At 40.9% G+C, this 23,681-nt stretch overlaps 2 protein-coding genes across 3 annotated transcripts; one reads left to right on the top strand and one right to left on the bottom strand.

Moving 5' to 3' along the window:
• The first annotated feature begins 2,736 nt into the window (after positions 1-2,736).
• On the top strand, positions 2,737-8,508 carry comp (cartilage oligomeric matrix protein). The gene is made up of 18 exons (XM_072661102.1): positions 2,737-2,795; positions 2,907-2,958; positions 3,623-3,783; positions 4,295-4,432; positions 4,569-4,643; positions 4,920-5,072; positions 5,172-5,276; positions 5,366-5,473; positions 5,571-5,730; positions 5,813-5,931; positions 6,012-6,064; positions 6,147-6,340; positions 6,632-6,810; positions 6,906-6,954; positions 7,040-7,236; positions 7,478-7,650; positions 7,764-7,903; positions 8,208-8,508. Exons 2-18 carry the CDS (start codon positions 2,940-2,942, stop codon positions 8,258-8,260), a joined length of 2,076 nt encoding a protein of 691 aa, XP_072517203.1. The 5' UTR covers positions 2,737-2,795; positions 2,907-2,939; the 3' UTR covers positions 8,261-8,508.
• A 4,134-nt stretch (positions 8,509-12,642) lies between these two features.
• On the bottom strand, positions 12,643-22,883 carry crtc1b (CREB regulated transcription coactivator 1b). Of its 2 annotated transcripts, none has more exons than XM_072660865.1 (12): positions 22,725-22,883; positions 21,721-21,837; positions 20,756-20,881; positions 19,734-19,795; positions 19,537-19,631; positions 19,340-19,445; positions 18,417-18,795; positions 17,736-17,948; positions 17,323-17,412; positions 15,837-15,923; positions 15,488-15,674; positions 12,643-15,283 (listed from the first exon to the last, which is right to left on the bottom strand). In XM_072660865.1, exons 1-12 carry the CDS (start codon positions 22,848-22,850, stop codon positions 15,072-15,074), a joined length of 1,800 nt encoding a protein of 599 aa, XP_072516966.1. In that variant the 5' UTR covers positions 22,851-22,883; the 3' UTR covers positions 12,643-15,071. The 2 variants fall into 2 exon arrangements, with proteins under 2 accessions (XP_072516966.1, XP_072516967.1); XM_072660866.1 differs by having other exon boundaries at positions 17,323-17,409.
• Positions 22,884-23,681: the final 798 nt, after the last annotated feature.

Raw genomic sequence — 23,681 nt, 5'->3', positions numbered from 1 at the left:
ATTTCTCACACCAAAGTACCTCAGATTCCTCAGGAAGTAAAGTGGCTCTGGCCAATTGTACACCCAGATACTTGTAGCTGTTCAGCACCACAGTGACCTAAGCCAGGTCCTTTCATGCAAAGTCCATTTTTTTAGAAAAAAAAAATAGAACACATGTATATTAATCATGTCTTTTACAACGAGTTAGAAACTGAGGGATCGACAATTACCCAATTCTCCCTGTATCACATGCAATGCTCCCGATACTGGGAGGGTGAACACTGACGCCTCCTCCGACACATGTGCAGCTAGCCAGCTGTTGCAGCTCTCTTTTCACCTGGTCTGCTGTAATGTGAACATCTGGGTGAGGAGGAGAGTGTTGATAAAGCCAGCAAGGGGAATTTGTGGTGCAGCAAGTATAATAAATATTATTTCGTGAATATTTATTCACGTAATGCTTTCCTAATATGATCTACATTAACTGCTTCCCAAGCATTCTTCAGTGCTGTCCACAGACCTCCTACCACGCATTTCCCAACACTGTCTCACAAGTCCTCCATGGAGTTATGAAATCCCTGAAGCGCCAATCTAACATCCTAGAATTATCTTTTTTCTAAATGTCTTTACTTTCTATATCCCATAATGATGTTTTTGCACACCGTCACTTCCGCATCACTTCTCTTTTTTTTTTTACCAAGCCTTATTTCTCAGCCCTACCTCTATTTATCAAAGGATAGTCCAACTTCAACCCACGTTCTTAGAGTTTTCTCACTCCCTTTTACATTCATACGCTCTCTTCTCAGACTCAACCATGAGGTGAACTTCTACCTGAACTTTCTCAATCCACTCCACCACTTAATGAGCAGTGTGGCATCTTGCATTTTTTATGGTTATCCTCAGAAAAAGACTGCTAAACATGAGCGTATGAACATCAGAACTATTCTTTTCAACTTCTAGTGTATATTTTTACACATACAAGGCAAGTGCTTATAAAATATCTTAACTTCCTTAGCTGTGATTTGTCTGGAAATGGGCCATAAACAGTGATTTCATTGCAAAAGCACTGTCGTTCCATAATTGCTTCCACGATTCATTTTTGTGCTGTCCACAGTCAGAAAAGAGTCACATTCCTGCCATTGGTGATGTCAGAGGTCCAGAGATTTAAAAGCAGATGAGGGGGTTGGAGGAATTTCACAGTAAACCAGACATCCTAGAGGAGAACACTACGGAAATGCGGTGGGTTCTGGTATTATTAGGATTTCTTTACCTGGGCAGTACAATAGTGTCCGGGCAAGCAGCTGCAAGAGGTAAGCTTCTTCAATTGAGATAATCACCTGAATTGAACAGAATAAGACCAGAGAAAGTGGACTAGACTTTGTAATGCAGGTTACAGTGCATGCTTTAAGATAATTTTGGTTTATGTCCACGTCCGTATTTTTGAGTAAATATGATCTGAAGGACTTTTATTTGTTAGTTTGCTTTGAAATAATATACTCTATACTTTTATAGATCTTTAAAAAACCCAAATTCTTTAAGAACTTTTCAGTGACGTTTGCTTGGAGACGTACTGTTGTAAAGGAGATGTGAACAGTCGTTTAAAAGGTTAAAGAACCTCTACATAAAGATTCTTTACCAATTAAATGTTCCTCAAAGACACCCAAGTCAGAGTAAGAATGCTGATCAGTTTGTCTGAGGTTTGTTAATCATGTTGGCAATATTGTTCTTCATGAAGGCCATCTGACATCTCAATTTTGCGTCTCACATAATCTTATTAAAAGAAAGATCAAGCATCAGTGTAGGATTTAGATCAGTTGATGAATTTTACACACGCAACAGTCCATGTTTTAGAATCTCCTGAGCTTTCACCAGGAATGCATGGCAAAAACATGGATGCTGTTAATGGAAAGACCACATTTACATTCCTCTGTGCCCCAAAAAAGGGAAGGCAAAACAACCCCTGGGGGAGAGCTACCTTCTGCACACATGCTGCCCCAGGAAGTTCTGATCTGAGATCGGCTTCCTATTGAAAAGAGGCGAGTGAGAGAGGAAGTGGAAGTAAGGCTCAATTGCTGGCCTCTTGCCCTTTCTGCCCTGGGGATTCATTCACAAAGCAGGATTCATTAGATAACCAGGTACATTAGGCCAAAGATCAAGCCCATCCAATAAAGAATAAAGATATCCCTATTTGGAAAACCCTCACTTCTGCCATCACACTGAAAATATACATTGACTACTGAGATATTATCCAGTTTACTGGTAAAGCCCATTTCTCTTGCATTTAATTTTTATGAATGAAGCCCAGAACATCTTCACCTTCAGGTTCTTCTCTTACTGCTTTTCTAATTACAGGCTTGGATGTTCTTGCATGGTGCAGTTAAGTTTGTTTGCAGATTAAATATTGAGACAAACCGGTATCATTACAAAAACACACTAAGCAGAATAAAAGCAGTTTAGCTGAAACCTTCAGGCCAGAAAGTTTTAATGACATACAAACTTGCTTGTAAATTCCAAGTAAAGGGTCTACTCTCAAACCATCATCCATCAAAGAGCACTGACACAAGCCTTGAGGAAATCTCATTACAAAATGAGTTACAGTGAGCATATGTTATACATAAGGCCTTGTGGACTCCTCATGTTGACTATGCAACTTTTACACAACTATTATCATTATAATAGCATGTGTAATTCCTAGGGCTGATATGTTGTGGATATTCCAATATAGTCTGAATTGACTTTTCACAGATGGCGAAATAATAAAACAGATTAAGGGCACAAACCAGGCACTGGCTGAAATCAAGGAACTTCTGAAACAACAGGTAAAGAAGCAAAGACCATGTGTTATCCACTGTCTTGATTTCATGCTGGTAGCTCCCAGTTAGTATGCATTGCTAATTAGTGGTCATGCTTTGTTCTTTCTCCTCATGCAGATAGAGGAAATTGTGTTCCTGAAGAACACAGTAATGGAGTGTGAGGCCTGTGGTGAGTAATTTGGGTGTACACACATCTGTTGGGGCTGAAATTTTATACAACAATAACTGCCTATAATGCAACACTGAGTAAACACAAAGTTAATAGTTAAACTACTCCACATTAGCAATACTGCTGATTACAGCCTTCAATGTTTGCAAATTAGAAAAAGAGCAATGCTTAATATTTTTATTGTGCCTCATTAATTACATTTTAATATCAGACCTTTTTTATATCTTTTCTTATTAAAGTAATAGAAATGCTATGAAGTGTTATGAATTCTTAGGTACAAATACAATTTTTAACATTTATGAATAACAAAGGCATTCAGATATCAACATTCTCCTGAAGCTTCATCAAAACCAGGACAAGGTCATTACTCCTAAAATAGCTTTAAAGGAGATCAATAAAAATCAATAAAGAAGACGAATTTCCTAATTGCATGTCCATTTATGGCATTTGGCTGATGCTCTTATCCAGAACGACTGACATTTCAGTCATATTACATGTAGTCTTGATCAAGGACTCTTACAGGTGTAGTATAGTGCGCTTGTCCAGCTGGGGAATCAAACCCAAGTCAGTTGTTATCCACTACACTACATCAGCCAATAATTAGAGAATGAAAGTTCACTGTGTTGTGTTTTTATGATACACTGTTCAACATGTGAACCTGTAGGGATGCGTTCCGAGAATGTGGACCCAAAGCCAAAGCCCTCTTGTGTTCCCAATCCCTGCCACCCGGGTGTGGATTGTATCGAGACGGCCAGTGGAATCAAATGCGGGCCGTGTCCAGAGGGCATGGTGGGCAATGGCACCCACTGCACGGACATAGATGAGGTGGGACACAGCAGATGAAGATTTCTTGGCGAAAGTCAATTGCAATGTATTTCCAACTTTCCAACAGAAATAATTCAGGTCAATAATGAGCCTGCCTGCTTTAGGTCAGAAAATATTTAGAGCAAATTCCTCAGATCCCCAGTTTTTATCAGTGCCCTGATTGTAGAGTGTAGAGTGTACCTGACTTAGATTTCACATTTAGGTATAAAGCATTCAAATTAGTGAGACAGGCTGGATATAGTTCAATTTAAGGTGGACATGATGGAAAACAACGTAATTCTGGACTGTAAAGCTAAAGGTTTTATTACAAAATACATAAAAACACAACAACAGTGGCAAAGCCAGTGTGGCTTTGAGGAACATGGATGGCCCCTAAGAAAAGGCTAATATTCCTAAACCTAAACTTACCTAAAATCCTTCAATTACTTAATGCTACTTCACTAGGCCTGCCCTAGCCAAAGCATAGGGCCAGTTGAACATTTTGTATGAACCTCTGTTTCTTTGCTTGCAGTGTACTGTATTGCCATGCCATATGGGTGTGAGATGTATCAACACATCCCCTGGTTTCCGCTGTGGCCTCTGTCCTGCAGGCTATACAGGTCCGCAGGTACAAGGAGTGGGACTTGCCTACGCTAAAGCCAACAAACAGGTTACTACTCTCAGATCTTCATTCAGAACTTGACGTTCAAAAGGTTGGACATCAGTGTGTCAGTAAGAGAATGAGTCACAAATCAGCACTGAAAAAACTCATAACACCTATTTTTCTATCTTGTCATGCCTCAAAGGTCTGTAAAGACATAAATGAGTGTGAAACCTTAAACGGAGGCTGTGTGGAAAACTCCATCTGTCAGAACACCCCGGTGAGCAACTGATTAATTAACAGACACATCAGAAAATGTATGCACAAATCTGTTCCATCCTAACCTCAATGCTTATGTTATTTGTAATGTAACCCTGGATACATTAAACATGAGACACAAAATACAGTCTGAGACCACATTTTCTTTTTAGATTACCCTTCCCTTAATGCTTCTGTTTAGATGACTCTCGGGTGGATTTGGTCTACTCATTTATTGTCATTAAAGCAACAGGAATGAATGATAAAATATGCATATGTGCCCATGTGTTTTTGACAGGGGTCTTTCCGCTGTGGCCCCTGTAAACCAGGCTTTGTTGGAGACCAGACACGGGGTTGTAAGCCTGAGAGGGCTTGTGGGAACGGGCAGGCCAATCCCTGTCATGCCAGCGCTGAGTGTATCATCCACAGGGATGGCAATATAGAGTGTGCTGTAAGGAGTCTATTACAGACATTGCATTGCCAAAGCACTACAGTCTGTATTGCTAGTACATAGTACATGGTGATTTGTCTAATCTTTCTCTGTTCTTAGTGTGGGGTTGGATGGGCTGGTAATGGCTATGTTTGTGGACCAGACACAGATATTGATGGCTTCCCTGATGAGAAATTGCAATGCCCTGAGAGAACCTGTGCTAAGGTAAGTAAACCAGATTTCATTAAACTGCTACTGGAAATACATGCAAGCATAAGTCAAGTCCAAGAATCTCACAGAGAGTATCTTTGCAGGATAACTGTCTCACCGTACCCAACTCTGGCCAAGAAGATGCTGATAGGGATGCCATTGGAGATGCATGTGATGATGACGCAGACGGAGATGGGATTCCTAACATTGAGGTCAGTTAATCACTTTGGTGGTCAAGACGTGCCTAAAGATGCAGCACTTCATATGTGCCAGTATATCTCAACGACATACTGCTCTTTGCCTCTTTAGGACAACTGCGTGCTTGTCCCAAATGTAAACCAGAAAAACACAGACCAAGATGACTACGGAGACGCTTGTGACAACTGCCGGCTGGTTATAAATAACAACCAAAAGGACACGGACCTTGATGGAAAGGGTGATGAATGTGATGACGACATTGATGGTGATGGTACGTTTGACATGACTGTCTCTTTCCAGTCAGGCAATTCACAAACTGGCTTGGTCTTTGAGAGTTCTACTTTGTTCCTTAGGGATTAAAAACGATATGGACAACTGCAAGAAGACTCCCAATGCAGACCAGATTGATCGAGATGGTGACAATGTTGGGGACGCGTGTGACAGTTGCCCTTATATTCGCAATCCTGACCAGGTTCTGTCTTTTACTACTTTATGTTTGATAAAAGCATTCTCGACGAGACAAGCTCACAATCCCTTCTTTTGCACTTACAGCTGGACATGGATAATGACTTGATTGGTGATCCTTGTGACACCAACAAAGACAGGTATTACATTCCCTTTGCACAACTTTCTCTGGACTTGTCCCTGATAATATGCCTGTCTAAATGCTTATTATCTTTTCCACAGTGATGGAGATGGTCATCAGGACTCAAGAGACAATTGTCCTGCAGTCATCAACAGCTCTCAACTGGATACAGACAAAGACGGCAAGGGGGATGAATGTGATGACGATGACGACAATGACGGCATTCCAGATCTTCTTCCACCAGGGCCAGATAATTGCAGGCTCGTCCCCAATCCACTACAGGAGGACTTTGATGGTCAGTTGTTTTTTTTCTGCCTGATTTAAAACCTATAATTACAGAAATCATTTCTTTCCCCCCCAGAAGGCAATTGGTGTGCCTTCTGGGGGCTCAGAAACAGATCTCTGTAAAGATGTAAATACATTTGACCTTTGACACATGGCAACTGTTTCTGTCTAAATAGATCTACTTATTTGATACTTTTCAAAAGCTGCTAATTCCTAGCAATGAATCCGCTTAACAAATAATCACCTGACAGGGCTATAAAGATTCCTGAAGTTGGCTTGTTTCTCCAAATGTGAACCGCAGGGGATGGAATTGGAAATGCCTGTGAAAAGGACTTTGACAATGACACAATTATTGACACAATTGATGTGTGCCCCGAGAATGCGGAAGTCACACTCACTGACTTCAGAGCTTACCAGACTGTGGTGCTGGATCCAGAGGGAGATGCTCAGATTGATCCAAACTGGGAGGTGCTTAATCAGGTCAGATCTTGTTCTCCACCTCGTGAGAAAGCTAAATGAAAAGGACTAAAGAAGAAGCTTCATAACACAAGCAATATTTGTTTTCTTCCAAACAGGGAAAAGAGATCGTTCAAACTATGAACAGTGACCCTGGACTGGCTGTCGGTGAGTGTCTAGCATGGCCTACCATCACAACCTTCATGCTCTAAATTTGTGGATACAAGTAATCCTACCATGCTTTTCCATTCAGGTTACACAGCTTTCAATGGAGTGGACTTTGAAGGGACTTTTCATGTAAATACAGTAACGGATGACGACTATGCTGGCTTTATCTTTGGGTATCAGGACAGCTCCAGTTTTTATGTGGTCATGTGGAAGCAGGTGGAGCAGATCTACTGGCAGGCTAATCCTTTCCGAGCTGTGGCCGAACCAGGGATCCAACTCAAGGTGATTTATGCATCGAACTTCATTGTGTCTTGCTCGCCACTGATTACAGGACTTATGGAAGGCCTATTTAGGGTATTTCATTCCTCAATGAGACATTTCAACTGAAGAACTTCTTCTTAGTCATGATATACATTCCACATGTCTATAAAGTCATAGAATTCATGGAAAAACATGGAAAATCCCTTTTTATCCTCCGTTTATAATCTGTGGACTTTATCTCTGTTTTTCACACTGCTGGTAGGCTGTGAAATCAGACACAGGGCCTGGAGAGAATCTGCGGAACTCACTTTGGCACACAGGTCACACCCCAAACCAGGTGAAGCTATTGTGGAAAGACCCGAGAAATGTGGGCTGGAAGGACAAGACATCTTACCGCTGGTTCCTGCAGCACAGACCTCATGATGGGTACATCAGGTACAGCAGCACTGAACAGTGCTCCAACTACATAGCTAACTAGCTCATTGCTTACAGCACTGCACTCTGAGTCTTCATCTAAAATTGTGTTTGGTCCTGTATCATGCATACAGGGTACGTTTCTATGAGGGTCCGCGGATGGTTGCAGACACAGGAATTATAATTGACACAACAATGAGAGGCGGCAGGCTAGGAGTATTCTGCTTCTCGCAGGAGAACATCATCTGGGCCAACCTACGCTACAGATGCAACGGTACTGTTTGAATTGCAAACAATATAGCCTAAATTCCTTACATACAAAGATTAGGCTTAAAACATATACTCAGTACGAAACTACTATGCAACTACCTAATATGACGTTTTAGAGGTAGCTGAGGGACCCACATACAGGGTCATAAGGGTTTAAGGTGTTTTAACATATAGGCAACAGGCAAACATTTCAAATCAGCAATAAAAAGGTAAATACTAAAATAATGGCCAGGTTTGATCAAATGCATTATGTTTGTTAAAGCTGTACCCAACAACTCTAACTAATGACCATGGTTTTTTGTCTCCAGATACTCTTCCAGAGGACTTTGACACATACAGAGCTCAGCAAATCAAGCTTTAAATTTAACATCAGGCACAGCCCCAAAGTCATTCTACCCATACCTTTGCAATGACTTCCCTAGATCACATTAACAAACTGTAAATAGCTTTAAGACGGTGATCATGTTATATGAAAGCTGTACAAAAATAAAAATGTATATGCCTTTATGCTTAGAATTTTACAGTCATCCATGTTCTTTACCTCTAGACACCTGCTCAGAATAAATGCTGACAGTTTTCAACATTTTGGCAGGGTGTTAAAAAAAGTGTTTTAACTGTAAAAGCTGAAATAAAAATAAAATGTTTTAAATTGCTGGATAATCATTAATCATTATTGTGATGAATTAAGTCACAGCATGTTTTCCTGCTTATATCACAGGCTTCCTCTGTACTTTTGGAATACTAAACAACAGCATGTGCAAAAAAAGAAAATACAAAGTATCATTGACATGAAGCACCGGACATTTTGAGCACTAACAGCACCCCCTCCAGAAAATCTTCAGCTGCTAAATGTGCTTTTAAGCGAGTGAGCTACAAGCCAGGTCCAGGACGTGCTTTAAATCTCAAAAGTCAAAATTAGAGAAATTATCCAAAGAATGTAAACAGCACATTGGACTGGATAAAACACTGTTGTAATGAGTTTACATTATACCCCTAGTAAGAATTGGGCATCGGAGAACAAACAAAACCCAATGTAGGATATGTGCCCTTCGAACACACATTCCCTTGCAATACTGAGAACGCTGCAAGACTTGGTGATGATAATGCTGGCACTGAAATCACAAAACACAGCAGTTTAAATGTATATATTTTAAAAACACGTACAGAAATACAGATTACAAAATATAAATGATGTAATAAGAACGATCTGATATATGTAGCTGAGACATCATGCACATCCATATTTAGCATACTTTTGAGAACGGAAAAACATCCATGAAACGATCACTGAGACTATGTACAGAGAGAAAGTGGCCTTCTACAACCAATTTCCACAAACATGAGTCAAAATATGGACCACACCAGAAAAATCTATACAGTTACATGAGAGAGCTCTACATCTGTGAGTAATGTAACATTGTCGGAACACAGCTGGTGAAAAGCTCCAGCCTGGCGATGATTTTTCATCTCAGTACATGTATTTAAAATGCATATAAACAGCACTGTTTCTGATCTGAGTGACTGCAGATTTGAAGCCTTTTCTTTAGTTTAATGTTCTCGTGAGCAGTTAGGAGTTTCACAATCTTTTTTATTTATTTATTTATTTATTTTTGTTTTCTTTTTTCAGTACACCTCAGACAAACACTATTTTCTCTGCAAAAAAAACTTTAAAGAGTAACTCAATACAGATGGCACTTATGTTTGGCGGATTGTGTATATACTATATTTATTTATATATATATATATATATATATATCTATATCTATTTCATATAGGTCACACTCTATTATTTTAAAGATTTTTCTCAACAAATGTTTCTGGTATAAGAGAACCACTTCCTCGATAGTTTATTAGAATGGTGGAAAATTGGCGTATATGAGAACCATAGCAACTGCCCAGCAGTCCTCTTAAGGCTTATAGGGGAGTTTGAAGGAGGCTCCTTTAAAGGGGCTCTGCATTTGGAAAGAAATACGTCCAAAATAAACTGCTGCTAAGATTTGAAACGATTCCATAAAAAGCCGAGGACAACCTGTTTAAACTGTTTAAACTATCACCATGCATGAGCAAAAACTACCACTACTGTAGATTTAAGGACAAAAAAAAAACAAAAACAAAAAAAAAAAAACATACATTCTGGCTGCATCTCCCTTCTTTTTTTCTTCTTTTTTTAACACAACTTCTAGCACAAAGACCGAGCCCTTGTTTTTTTTTTGTTTGTTTGTTTTTTAAGTTTGCATTGAGTTACATATTTGCTCCCAAAAGTGTTATCCCTCAAAAGTTATCAGTGCAATACAATGGAGAATTCACCCAGAAAATTTCACATTAAGGAAAAAAACAAAACAAAACATAGCCTTGATTACAAGGACTAGCCATTAGTAAGGATCTTGATATTAAAAAAAAAAAAATCACATAGAATCAACAGAGCTAAACAGTCAGTGTTCTCAGAGGGTAAAACAGTCCAAATTTAATGCCATAAAGCCACTGTTAAAGTGCAAAGCAACACACTTAAAAAAGATACAAAAAGAGGGAGACGCACACACACACACACACACACACGCGCACGCGCGCGCACGCACACACACACACAAGCACACACACACACACACACACACACAAGCACAAAAGCTGCCATATAGATCAGTGATTGTGAGAAGGGTTTGAAATGTTGAGATACACAAGCTAAAGGTAAGCAACAGTGCTGACAAGTGTTTCAACTGAAAAACCAACAAACAACCAAAAGGTCCAGCTTGCTACAATCATCATGATCTGAAAATAAATAAACAAACAAATAAATAAAAAACAAAAGAAAAACACCACCCCATGCCAAAAGGAAAAACAATCCAAAACAAAACACACAAGAAATGCAAACACATAAAAAAATAAAGTCAATCAAAGGTTACAAATCCATCACAAGAAGCGAGCAGTTACAATATGGGGAGGAAAAAACAAAAAAAAACAAAACACAAGAACAAAACTGCTTTGGTCAAGCAATAGGTAATTTGGTGTGACGCACAACACATCTCATACACTGGAGCCCCATACACTGTACTTCCAGATGTGATCTACCAAAATATACGCAAACATGAGTGACGTTCAGTCAAATGAAACCACATGTTTGTTTTTTTTTTTGTCTTCATTTTCTTTTCTTTTTTGATCAATGCATGCATTGCATCTCGCTAAAAAAGTCCATAGTGTATCATGTGCAGCACATCTTATAATGAAATCAGCCATGCACATATTGTAGTCTAGAGATAAGCTCTATGTACAGTATTTACCATACAAGTGTTGGAGAGGAAATAAGACATCAAAAGAACAAAACAACACATCTGCTTGAAGATAGTGATTCTGAATGGCACGCTTTGAGGAGGGGACTCGAACACTGTATAATCACAATTCAGTTTAAATGTGGCCTTGTCTCGAACGCTGCATACTGTAAACTGTTGCTCGATGCAAGTACTGTTTGTTGTTATCTGTTTGACCTGTTGCTAATGCCTGATGATAAACCATCTACGCTACCTGTGCGTTGCTAGTTCAAAAGCTTTACAGCTACACAATATAAACAATTTCATGTAATTTAACATATTATATTTCAATTTGTAGACTTGATAGATTTCTCTGGTTTGCATAGGAATCGCACAATCTGTACATTTTACAATTGTGTTTTTCTAGAAGTCATTTCCCTTACAAAGGTCTAATCGATCCAGCTTCACCTCCAGTGCATTCCATAAGTAACTGGACAGTGACAGCGTTTGTTTTGTCTCCCTACTCCAGGACGCTGGATTTGAAATGAAACAATGACTACACAGGACAGAATGTCAGCCACACTCACAGATCTCTCTTACAAGGGTGATTTTTTAAAGAGCCAGGAACTAAAAGGTAGATCCAATATGGCACTGCCCCAAAGACTCCTTTTTTGGCACCTTTAGACCTTTTGCATCTAGAGTCAACACCAAGATCTAGTAACGGTCAATAACAGTACACTCTCAGCAAAAATGGTACTACATAGTACTTAATAACGGTTTGGTACGGTTTCTGACGCTAGTCAGAACTATTTCTACTGTATAGCAAGCACATGCCATGTGCTGAATTCCACACACTGCCAGGACGAAGAGATAGTCAAAAAGGAGAAGATCTGAAGAACAAAGATTAAGAAAGAAGTTCTTAAATCAGGCAAGGGCCAAGAGATAACACTGGTGAGGTGTTTCAACGGTGGAGAGATCTCAGAGAACCTCTAATCAACAAAGGCATGAAAAGGGATTAGAAGGTTGCTCTGTTTCTCCTTGACTGCTGGGTAACATGAACTTAGTCTTGCTGTTTCACAGAACCAATAGGCAAGTACTGTTCTATCCCGTTTGCTAATGTCTGTGAAAGCTAATCCCAACTGGTCAGCTTCGTAGCAGCAATTGCAGCAACCGTTTACTAACCTTACTTGTTACGTCATACAACACTTGTCTATGTAATACAACATCTGAAGGCCAATCATGAGGCCAAAAAACAATAATAATAAATAGATCATTCTCAAATAATCCCAGACATAACCAACACTGAGCAACATGGAACTTGAGACCAACTAAAATAAACTTGCTATTTTGTTAAGCAGCAACAATACAAGGTAAAAGGAGCACCAACAAATAATCCAACAGACTCTGAACACCCACAGCAGTGCACCCCCCCCCCCCCCAAAAAAAAAAAAAACCCAAAAAAACCAAAACTAAAGCTAAAGAGTTCAAACTAATCCCCATGACTGAGCATTACGTTCACAGACTAAAGCTTAGACCGGAGGCAAAAAGAGGGCAAGTTACTAAACCAAAAACCAAGTTGACATGACTGTATATTTATATTCCCCTGAAAAGGGGAGAGAAGGGGATTGACATAAAACCTGGGATTATTCAGAATTTCAAAAGCTAATTTATAAAATTTGCTTCATTTCAAATCAAAGAGACAAAACTCAAATTGTCACCGTCCAATCACAACCAGACTGCACTCTATATACCAAAGTCAAGGTCAAGACTCTTGGCTAAATTCAGTTACAACTGATATAATCATAAAGCTGGTTTAAAAAAAACAACAAAAAAAACAAAAAAAAAAAACATACATAAGATATCTTTCAAAGTCATAATGTACTGAAATAATAATTATAATAATGAAAGCGAAAACAACCCATCATAAATAATACTAACAATAAATGCCATCATGCTCATCATTTGCCATTACTGGATTTGGTACCAAACGTATGCAAACGTTTGTGCAGTGACCAAGTGCTTTCATTCCCAGGCTGCATAAAGCAGGATTACAACGTGTTACCTAAACTAGGCCATTCATTTCAAGTGGCATAAAAACAGCAAATAACAGTGTACTTACTGTCATTTCATAGTGTACATAAATATAAAGATATGATTCCTTAAAATGGAACAAGACGTATGAGACATCACATGAAAAGAAGACAAGACAGAAACAAATATATACGAATATAAATGAACACAGACGTGAACAACATTCTGGTAAACAGCACTGAGAATAAGGAGCAGTACCCTCCCCTTACTTTCACTTTTAGCAGCTCAGACGGACTGACATCTGGCTTCAGGACGGAACCACCATTTAAGCTGGACACTTAAACCTACATGCCATACAGTACTTAATTGAAAAAACTGCATTTATAAAAACACAATACTGCCACTGATTGTGCATGATCAGAAATCTTTTCAGATACGAGAATAAACATTAACAGGACGATTAGAAAACTCGTTGTCACACTGACAGCTTAAAAACAGCATATAATTTTTTTTGTTCATAAGGCAAAATCAGGTCAGCTCACAGTGATGAGTTCAGTAGCTTTCTGAAGCTTCCCTTTAATGGTTTTGGCCCTGCATGATGACAGCCTTTTGATGCAAATCAGAAGTCAACAACAGCACTAACATTTTTCAATTCGCAACTGAACAAGCAACACAGTCAACATGGGAAAAGAAACGTCCAGTTCTTCTTCTTCTTCTTCTTTTTTTTTTTTTACTTTTAGGGACACTTTACAATAACAATACCAAAAATATAGGCAAGGCTGCCATTTTGACACAATTAAATCTGTGAATCTGCTGGCAAACATGTAAAAACAACAATGCCAGCACTTAGATCGCCACTGTAAAGTGTTTGGAGTTTTTGTAGCAAAAAAAAATCAAACAAAACAAAACGAAAGAAAAAGTTCTTTAGAGGACTTAAGTTTTATCATTAGACCTTTCAGCAATGATAAAGTACATACAGTAGCAAGCGATGCTTTCTCAAATCCATAAAAAGTAGTTTTTAGGGTGCGGGGGAGGGGGGAGTAGTACTCCTTAGTTTTAAATAAAAAGGTTTAATAAATAACAGATTTTTTTAAATATATAGATAATTTAACACAAACATACAAAACACAAAGACTAAAATGAACAACTTTAAAAGAAAAATAAAAGACACATGGCATCATTACGTAAACATTAAAAAACAAGTGACAGATTTGGCAATTCACGTGCCAAAGCATGCCAAATATACGAATATGAAAACAAACACACACACATTAATACAGACGCAAACTGAAGCAATGTAGTGAAGAAACAATGATCTGTAAAAAAATAAAGCGGGGGAGGGTAGGGGTTCATCGTGGTCAGGTGGTTCAAAATTTAGGTTGAATAAAGACACATTCACACATACATTCCCTCTCTCTCTTTTTCTCTCTCTTTCTCTCAAACACACACACACACACACACACACAACAACTTGCTTTCCACAGAAAACGGAACAAATACTCAAACACAAATGACATGAGAAAGACAAAACACCACCTCAGACATGAGAAAGAAAACGAAACCAAACAAACGAGCAAAAGAGCACAACAAAACGGCAACTTAATACATAGGCCTAAAGAGGGGCATAGCACACACTTGTACAACGGACGAGGTTTGAAACTAGCCGCCTCGCAAACAACTAAGCCAGCGTGGATGCAGCAATGCCAATTCCACCTCTGTGCTCGAGCGCCTCCCTTCCCCAGACGGCTTTGGCAGCATGCTATTGTAGATGCCATGTGGGGGAGGCAGGGAGGGCCGTGGACTGGATGATAAACCGGGTGGCCATGCAGCTGCACAATAAGTAGTCTCCGGCCTTTTCCTCTCAAGAGAGCTTCTTTTAAGTTCCAGCCGCTGCTCCCTTCACAGTCGGTCCATGCGGAACGTGTCCTCGGTGGCCGGGTCGGCAAGGACAATGTCCGGGTCATTGAGCATGTGCAGTCCATCCAGGGTCAGCGGGTCAATCTTTAGCTCGTCAAGCGGGAACTGAGAGTCTGCATCAAAGCTGACGTCACCCACACCGGCCAGTGAGCTGGTCAGCTCCTTGGAGAGGCTAGGTGGGGACTCCCCGGTCACTAATAATTTGTGGTATAAAGATGGATTGTGCAGGGGGAAAACAAAAACAAACAAACAAACAAACAAACACACAGGAATTACTTGAGGCCAAGCAGATTTGTGAGACCTACATAAGAACGGACAAACTGCACTGATGTGCGCCACCGACACGTCCAGATCCCTGGAAGGACTTACATCATAAGAAACAAGAGAAAAACATATACCTGTGAGAATAATGTTGGGAATGTTGCCATGGTTACTGTAGCCTAGTTGCTGTGTGTCCTGCAAGTTGCCGTGGCTCCCGGTTAGACCCATCATTGCTGCCTGTGTGTAGTTGAGTGTGGAGCACTGACTGTAAAGGCTGTTAGAACTGCTCGGGTTCTCGATCATGTTCATGTTGAACTGCTCAAGCTAGGAGATAACAAGAGGGCACTGTAATCAATATATATCCAGAAGACAAGACAAGACAAGACAAGACAAGAAGATCCACTAGAGGCAGAAAAGCAATACGAGCCAACAGGAAAGAGGCCCAAAGGTTAGGGAAAGCCTTCAGAAGCACAAACAAGCACTAACCTGATGGGACAGAGCGTTCGTCTGTCTGGATGCAAGTTGATGTTCATAGAATGAATCTCCGAAAATGCTGCCCACCACCGGAATGTGCTACAAATACAGCAAGAGACACCTCCATTATTTCTATCAGGCTGCAACGTCAGTGTGAAAATGCTTGTGTAAATAGCAGGACAAATGTGCAAGACGCTGACATACGCGGGAATGTCTAGCACAAGACATCCACGCAAAAAGATCTGGGGACATCTGTTAAAAAGCAGTGACATATCTCAAAGTGACAAAGCTTAACATCCATAAAACAGACAGCTCTTAATTGACACACTTGGGAAATGAAATCAACAGTTAAATATCAATCTGAAGGCCTTATCGTATTTTAGGTCAGAGGAAAAAAAAACAAACAAAAAAAAACCCCACAAAGCTTATCTAGTATCAGTTCACATGTGATATGGTGTCTAATGAGTTAAGTTTCACTACTATGATGCTCTCAGTAAACTCTGCCCTAGTTGACTAAAGAAACAACTACACAGGGAGCTACAAGGACATTCCTTTTATAGCAGCCTCACTGAATAAACTGGTCATGATACTTAGGCTGATTTGCAAACATTTTGTGATGATCATGCTATGACTACAATATTACTTCAGAGAAGCATAGCTGCTGCTAAACTTCATATTATATTATAATGGAATAAGTATGGCCAAATCCTTAACACAGCAAGAATTTCTACTGATGTGCTGCAACTACTCACCACCATGGCAGGATGATTACAATGATGCAACTGACCATCAAGGTCAACTGCATCATGGCACAGTAATGCTGCAGCTAATGTAATATTTAAAGCAAAAGAAATAGCACTGAGTAACAGGATTCTAATGTACTTCACATACTACAGCTGATTAGTACCCTAAAAACAGGGATGAATGACATGCTATGGAATAAAATAAGGCCAAGTACTACTTGTGATAGACATTACCTGTAGTTAAAGATAAAAAGCTCTATATTATTTAGCTGTTGATGCAAACACCACAGACTACACAGCCTTCGATGCACTTCAACATTGTCAGCATTACACATGGAAAACAAAAGGCCTGTGCATTGCTCTTAGTTGGACAGCGACGCTGAAAGAACCTCAAACCTGTTGTGTAATTAAACTGCAATAGAGCTATGTAATACGCCCCCCATATCCCTGACCATATGTAGACAGCTGGCAAGCGTGTTGCTACTTTATCCCAGATCCAATGTATATCATGATATGCAATGTACATGTCCAAAATACGTGGGAGAAGCTTTAAGCCTTCACCCACCCGTTTATTTAGCCTGTCACGATGGGACCAGAAGACACGATAAATGGTACCTCTAAAAATCACAGCGTCATCTGAGCAATGAGAGAGGGTTGAAATGCAGACAAAGAGAAGTGGAGGAAGGAGAACAGAGAGCTGGGACAGCAAATGAGCGGCCAAAGCAAAACAAGCAGCGGGGTGGGTCCGCCCTTACTTGAGGCGAGCCTCCAGGCGAGAAGCCTTGGTTGGAGACTGGAGAGGTTGGAGACTGGTTGGCAGGAGACCCAGTCTGATTGCGATACTGCTGGAAGGAAGAGGCCTTTCAGAATGACAGCACAGGTCCATTACGACACGGGTCCATGTGTGAGCACCTCGGAAACAAGGCTGCCCCAGACTGACGTGCCGTAAAGCACTGTGTTGGTCAAACCTGACCCTAGCGTGCTCTTGGCTTTACTGGAGCACCAAAATCTGAACATTACAAGGATTTGCAAACCAAAACAAGTCCCGGACAACGAAATGAACATACTTTCAAGCTGAAAGCATAACTGTATTTCTGTTTAATTACGGCGGCAGCCTTTGTGCCACTTTGCTATTGTTCTCAATGACGATGGGGCAGGTTGAACTCACCGAGCTGACCGGTGCGCTGGTGGCCGTTGGCGACTGGGTGGTGAGGGAGGTCTGTGGTGTGCTGGAGGAAGAGCTAACGGTAAGCGGTGGCAGCTGAATGAGGCGGATGTTCTGGGGCAGGGTCTGCTGCTGCTTCTGCAGGTCGCTCAGCAAACTGAGCAGTGAGTACTGAGAGAGCTGCTGCTCCAGAGACATGCTGTCCATCGCGATTGGCTGCAGATCCCGAAACATAAAGTAGCAATTCTGATTTTCTTGCCGATGCGTTGTGTTTTCATTAACAAACCCTCTACAATGCTCTATTTAACACATGGTTATTCCAACAAAACAACGTAAGCAGCTCTAGAAGCAATATGACTTCAAAGGTTTAATAGGTATTACTTTTAAAGGTATAATAGCCAATCTAACTAAAGTCAGCTTCTCAATAATGTACAAAATATAGTCACATGTTTTCTGAAGCCAAATGTACAAAAGGTGCAAAAAAAAAAAAAAAAAAAAAGAAAAATCATCACACAAACATTATTTTTTCCTTAGATGTCCTGGCACTGGACAGGCTTATCATATAATTTGCTTTACTGGGATTCTGACTCTGGCTTGTGTTCACATTAACCCCCCTCCATTTTAATCACCATTACATTCCAGGAAAAACATGCATGAGTGACAGGGGCTTTATTTTGACCTTACCTGAGAAATGGACATCTGAGGTGAGAGCGTGGGAGAGAGTGTGGGGGAGAGCTGCTGGGGACATGGCTGCTGCTGCTGTTGCTGAGCGTCGATGTTAAGCGTGAGGGCAGGAGCAGGCTGGGTCTGGCCACTCAGTGCAGGAGGAGAGGGGGGGACATGGCTGGCGGCACTGATGCCCAGGTGGGTGAGGTTGGTGGTGAGATTGCCCGTGCTGCTGGAAGTGCTGGTGGTGGGAAATGATACAGGGTCATCCGGGTCCAGGGGTGTCGGCAGGGGAGGTGGGAACTGGATGTTGGTGAGGTCCGGCAGGGAGCCGCCTGTGTTGTGAGTGGCTGGCATCAAAGAGGTGTTCACTTCTTGATCGGGGGATGGGAATATGCTGGGAAAAATGAAAAATGGGACTGTGCTAAGTGCAGGGAAACACACTATATGTGACTCTTTGAGAAGCTCAAAGTAGGTGAACTTGGGTGATCATAATTTGCGGCAAGATCATAATCCACAGTGAATGAAATAATCGACAGTGGATTCTGAATCCTTCATGGCAGGTACGGAGTAAATCATAGAAAATACAAATTACTTGGTAGTTGATAAAGAATAATTGACAGTGGATACTAATTTTATGGGCTACATGTTGACTTTTGTGTTTAGTAGTGTCTTTGGATCCTAGTCTATACAAACTAGCTAAGGGTATTTTTCTGAGTAAACAGTGAAGCAATTTTGTAAGTCGCTCTGGATGAGAGTGTCTGCTAAATAACTTAAATGTTAAATGTTAAATGTAAATGTTAAATCATCTTAAAGTTTAAAACTAAGTCTAGGGTTCAAGAAGTTAACTATCGTGTATAGGGCCTGTGACCTGCACACTTCTAGTGTGGCAGCAAAATTATCAGCAGAATTATATATAACCGAGAAACAACTTTACTCACTTAATCCCTGGAACATCATGGGATTTAGGACGCAATGATGCCTTCTGATCATCTTTCTCCATTTCAGTTTCAGGCTCCTCTGTATCTGGGGGCGTGAGCAATAAAACTAGAAACAGAAAAAAAATAGAAAGTCATAACAGAGTTTATTTTATTTGAACTGGCCAATACAAACAGTAAAAAAAGCTTAATCATGTTACCTCGTTTTGGCTGCAGCTCTTGGGAACCTCCAACAAAAGTGTCTGGCGGAGCAGGATTCATGGCACTCTGATGTAAGGCTGAGTCAGAATTAGTCCTGGAACAGACGCATGAGGTCGGTGAAAGTGTGCTGTAGGAAAAGCTACACACGTCAACTTGGAACAAAGTTTTCAATTCCCAATGGCAAACATTGCCTTACCTCCTCCAGCTGGTGTCAGGGGGAGGTGACAGATACACTGAGCCATAGGGGCAGCTGTCAATGTAACTGTGTTAAGGACAAGGTCTCATTTGTTTCAAACATCTGAAAGTCTGGCCTGGCGTACGTTATTTATATATGGGCATAGTCGCACACTGATATTTAACCATTAAACTTACAATATGTGCAGTAAAGTGTTACTATATTCAACTGCTCCTGAAGGTGGACACGCTTTTATTATGATGTTTATTATAACCAGCATCAGTAATGAAAGCCACATGTGATGGCTATGGACGTCTACCATCTAATAAGGCATAAAAAGGGAGAAAACACCAGCATAGAATTGATGCTTTTGAGCCCTCAACAAGCAATTCCAGGAGGGGGCATCCTTGGGAAAGTGCGTGATCAACAATGTTGATCAGTCTTACAGTAAAGCAATTCCATTTGCTATTATATGCTTCAATCATCATTGTCCCCAATACTGATATGCACAATAACCACCACTAGTCTCTCTAGGCACCACTTTTGTGATGATTCACTAATATTGCTTTAATATTGTAATCACACAATGTAATCCTATTATTTAATATCGTTTTTTTTTACTGTTGTGTTCAACTTACTACTTCAAATCGAATATTACCCACCTGAGAAACTGAAATTACAACACCAAATCTTCACTGGGCTTAATTCAGACAGTAAATTCAGTTGGCAATGGTCACATTCCTAGTTATGCATTACATATTTAATGTTATTTTGTGGCCATTTCTTTTGTTTTAGGTGTGAATATGTTGCACAGGGGGCATGATTATTTCTGACATATACTATAACTTTTAAGTAAGATTTCTATCACTAAATGCTTGTTCTTGTTTTCAAATATGTGTATACAAAAAAGGAACTAAGCAATCCCCTTCTTTCAGCATTTAACAAAAGTGCTGGGGGAGGAACACTTCTGCTGTCTAAGACTGTGGTTTAAAATTAGCTGAAGTTCAACCAGTTCAAAAACACCATTAATAAGAAAAGGATATCTGACGCCCATGTTTGTCCACAGACAGAGGCCTACGATGCGGAGATGTGATACGGTTCCGGTCACGATACACACGGTCAACCAAGCCATGGTGCCGGGTCGTTCGACTGGTATCCAAAACTGTGGTCTGAAAAGAAATCTCATAGGTTTAAGACACGTCCCAGCCATGGACTCTTTAAACCTAAAAACATGCATCCATTATTTCTACTTCCACATAAATGGTGAGGCATAGCTAGAGAAATAAAAATATAGTGCAGCCTTTTAATCAGAGATGGACTGGAAATATGCAAGCATAAAAGCAATGAAACCATCAGATTGTTCCGTCTGTAGTCTTGCTAATGTCTCATAAATGAAAAGCAATGACAAAGGCAGTGATGGCACCCCCACTTCTCAACAATAACGATGCACGGATCCTTTGTCTGCTAAGACTTAAGGTGGGAAGCAATTAAATTTCTCACACCCTGCTGCATGGTATTATCTGAGGACGGCGCTTTGAGGTGAACTATATGGTGTGCAACTGTTAAAATGCCTTTTTAAAATGGATTGCTGCCATAAGAGGTAACAGATGAAAAATGCACACGGCAATAAACCCTATGTTTGACAGGGGAGCAACACAAGGGGGTACATGTTTAAAATATGTGTATGTATAAAAGTGTATGTCTTATAGCATTATTTGCCTCATCTTACACTGATGTACAGATTTTCCCCAGATTACATTACATACAAGTCTCAGATTGTCAAGACTATGCAGAATGTCACAGACAATTGTTTAGAAAACAGATATTGCACTTAAAACGCAGCTAAAAATAACTAGGTTATGTTAAATGTAAATTGAATTGCACGGGTTAAAGAAAACTCACTCACAGTACCTGCAGTTAATAGTGGGTGAACTGAATGGGGCAGAATCCACCAAAACAGTGACAAACAAAAAGACTTTTTCAACCGATATAGTTTCTAAGGGCTCACCTGAAAAGGCAGGTCAATGTTGCTATTTCCAATCTGATTGACATTGGGCAGTGAACCTCCATAGCACTGACCACGATTCTGGCCTAGTTGCAAATACTGGGTCTTCTGCAACTGCAGCTGTGCAAAATAAAAGTGCATGGATGAGTGACAGAGTGAATGACAGCATGAAGGCATGAGTGAGTGAAACTTAACTGAAGTATCATAAAGGGGAAAACATTCAAAAACAAAAGAAACTGATGCTCGACGGGAAAAGCAGATCAGTGGAGCATTGCTTATCTATGAAGTTGTGGGATTAAAATTAGGGCCAATCAGACTCCTGTGAAGGCTTTGGCTGTGGTACAGATCCCTCGCTATGGTGAGCACGAATCAACTCAGAGGGAAAGCATGTCAGGATTCTGGCAAAGTTGAAGAAGAGAGTGGGCAGAGTAATACCCCGGCCTTGCCAGGCAAGAAGGAGATGGCAGTCCATTTCACTTATAACTACAACCTGAAAAATCACTTCAGGTCTATTATAAGAATCTCAGCACAAACATGAGTGGATTAAAACGACAGGGTGAGTGACAATGTGGGACATTTTGAAACGTATGAAATTAAGAGTAACACGAACTATAAAGCGAGCCAGCAGGCTCCTTGCAGATGTGCAGAACATCTGTAGGCAGGCTGCCCGTTTTTTCTGTCGAACAGCCTGGCTTCTCCGCATCCGCATCGTTTCTGTGGCTCTCTCGCCCCGCTGCTCTCACTAATGCCCCGAAACAAGCGCCTCTCGTCCGCTTTCTGTGTCGACATGATTTTATAGGGAATGCCAGTCGACGGGAAGGTCGTTGAGTCGTGTGTGTTCCGCTTAAAGCTTTAGCCACTCGGCTAACGCCGCCCCCCCACTCACTCACCCACCTCAACACCAACACCACCACCACCACCACCACCACCACCACAACACCACTCCTCCTCCTCCTCCTCCTCCTCACTGAAAACACCGTGAAGAAAATGAAAAACCCGACACGTACCCGCGCCGCCCGAGTAATGCTCAGGTCTTTCATGACTTCTTCAAACGCCGCGGTCTCCTCTGCCTGCTTCTGGTTGTGCAGGGCAATCTTCTCGCTGAATTTTCGCGGATTGTTTGAGGTCGCCATCTTCCGTTCTTCTCCAAAACAGACCTCTCTCTTTTTTTGCGCCAGACGTACGTGGCGCCGCCGCGTCGCCGCCGCCGCGCGGAGGATTGTGGGAGTTGGAGTCCTTCGGTGAGGATTGTCGGTCCTTCATAAAAAACCACAGCAAATCGTTCACGGACGATTAGCGCTCCGGTGCACCTTGTAACAAATATTTATAGGCATGGCTTTCTGTGTAAAACCATGCCAAAATCCAAAGCACTTTATCAGAACAGGACCTAGGATTTAGTGTGTAAACCATGCTGAAGTTACAAGGAGTGTTTCAGCATGGGCAGCTTATTGAATGAGGCACGATAAAGAAGGTAAAGGTGCACGTATGTGTCACTGTACAGTACAGTGTGTCCTCCGCATTTAACCCATCTGTGGTAGTGAACACACACACACACACACACACACAAACTAGTGAACTAGGGGCACTGAGTACACACACGTACACACACACACACACACAGAGCGGTGGGCAGCCAACTCCAACGCCCGGGGAGCAGACAGGGTAAAGGGCCTTGCTCAAGGGCCCAACAGTGGCAGCTTCCCAAGCCCGGGAATCGAACCCACAACCCTGTTATCGATAGCCCGGCGTTCTTACCGCTGAGCCACCACTTAAAACCACCAATTAAAACAGAGGTAATTTAGAATGAAATCAGATGTATTTGTATAGCACTTTTTTTTACAACTAGCAGCTTTTTGGAATCACTAATCAGTAAGTCATTAAAAACCAGTGAGGAAGCCAAAAGCTAGGCAAGGAAAAACTCCCTCAAACTGGAGGAAGAAACCTCAGGAGGAACCAAGACTAAC

This window comes from Salminus brasiliensis, chromosome 17 (assembly GCF_030463535.1).
Source record: "Salminus brasiliensis chromosome 17, fSalBra1.hap2, whole genome shotgun sequence".
NCBI lineage: Eukaryota > Metazoa > Chordata > Actinopteri > Characiformes > Bryconidae > Salminus > Salminus brasiliensis.
The sequence above is the reverse complement of the archived record's forward strand: the minus strand, read 5'-3'. Positions and strand labels throughout refer to the sequence as shown.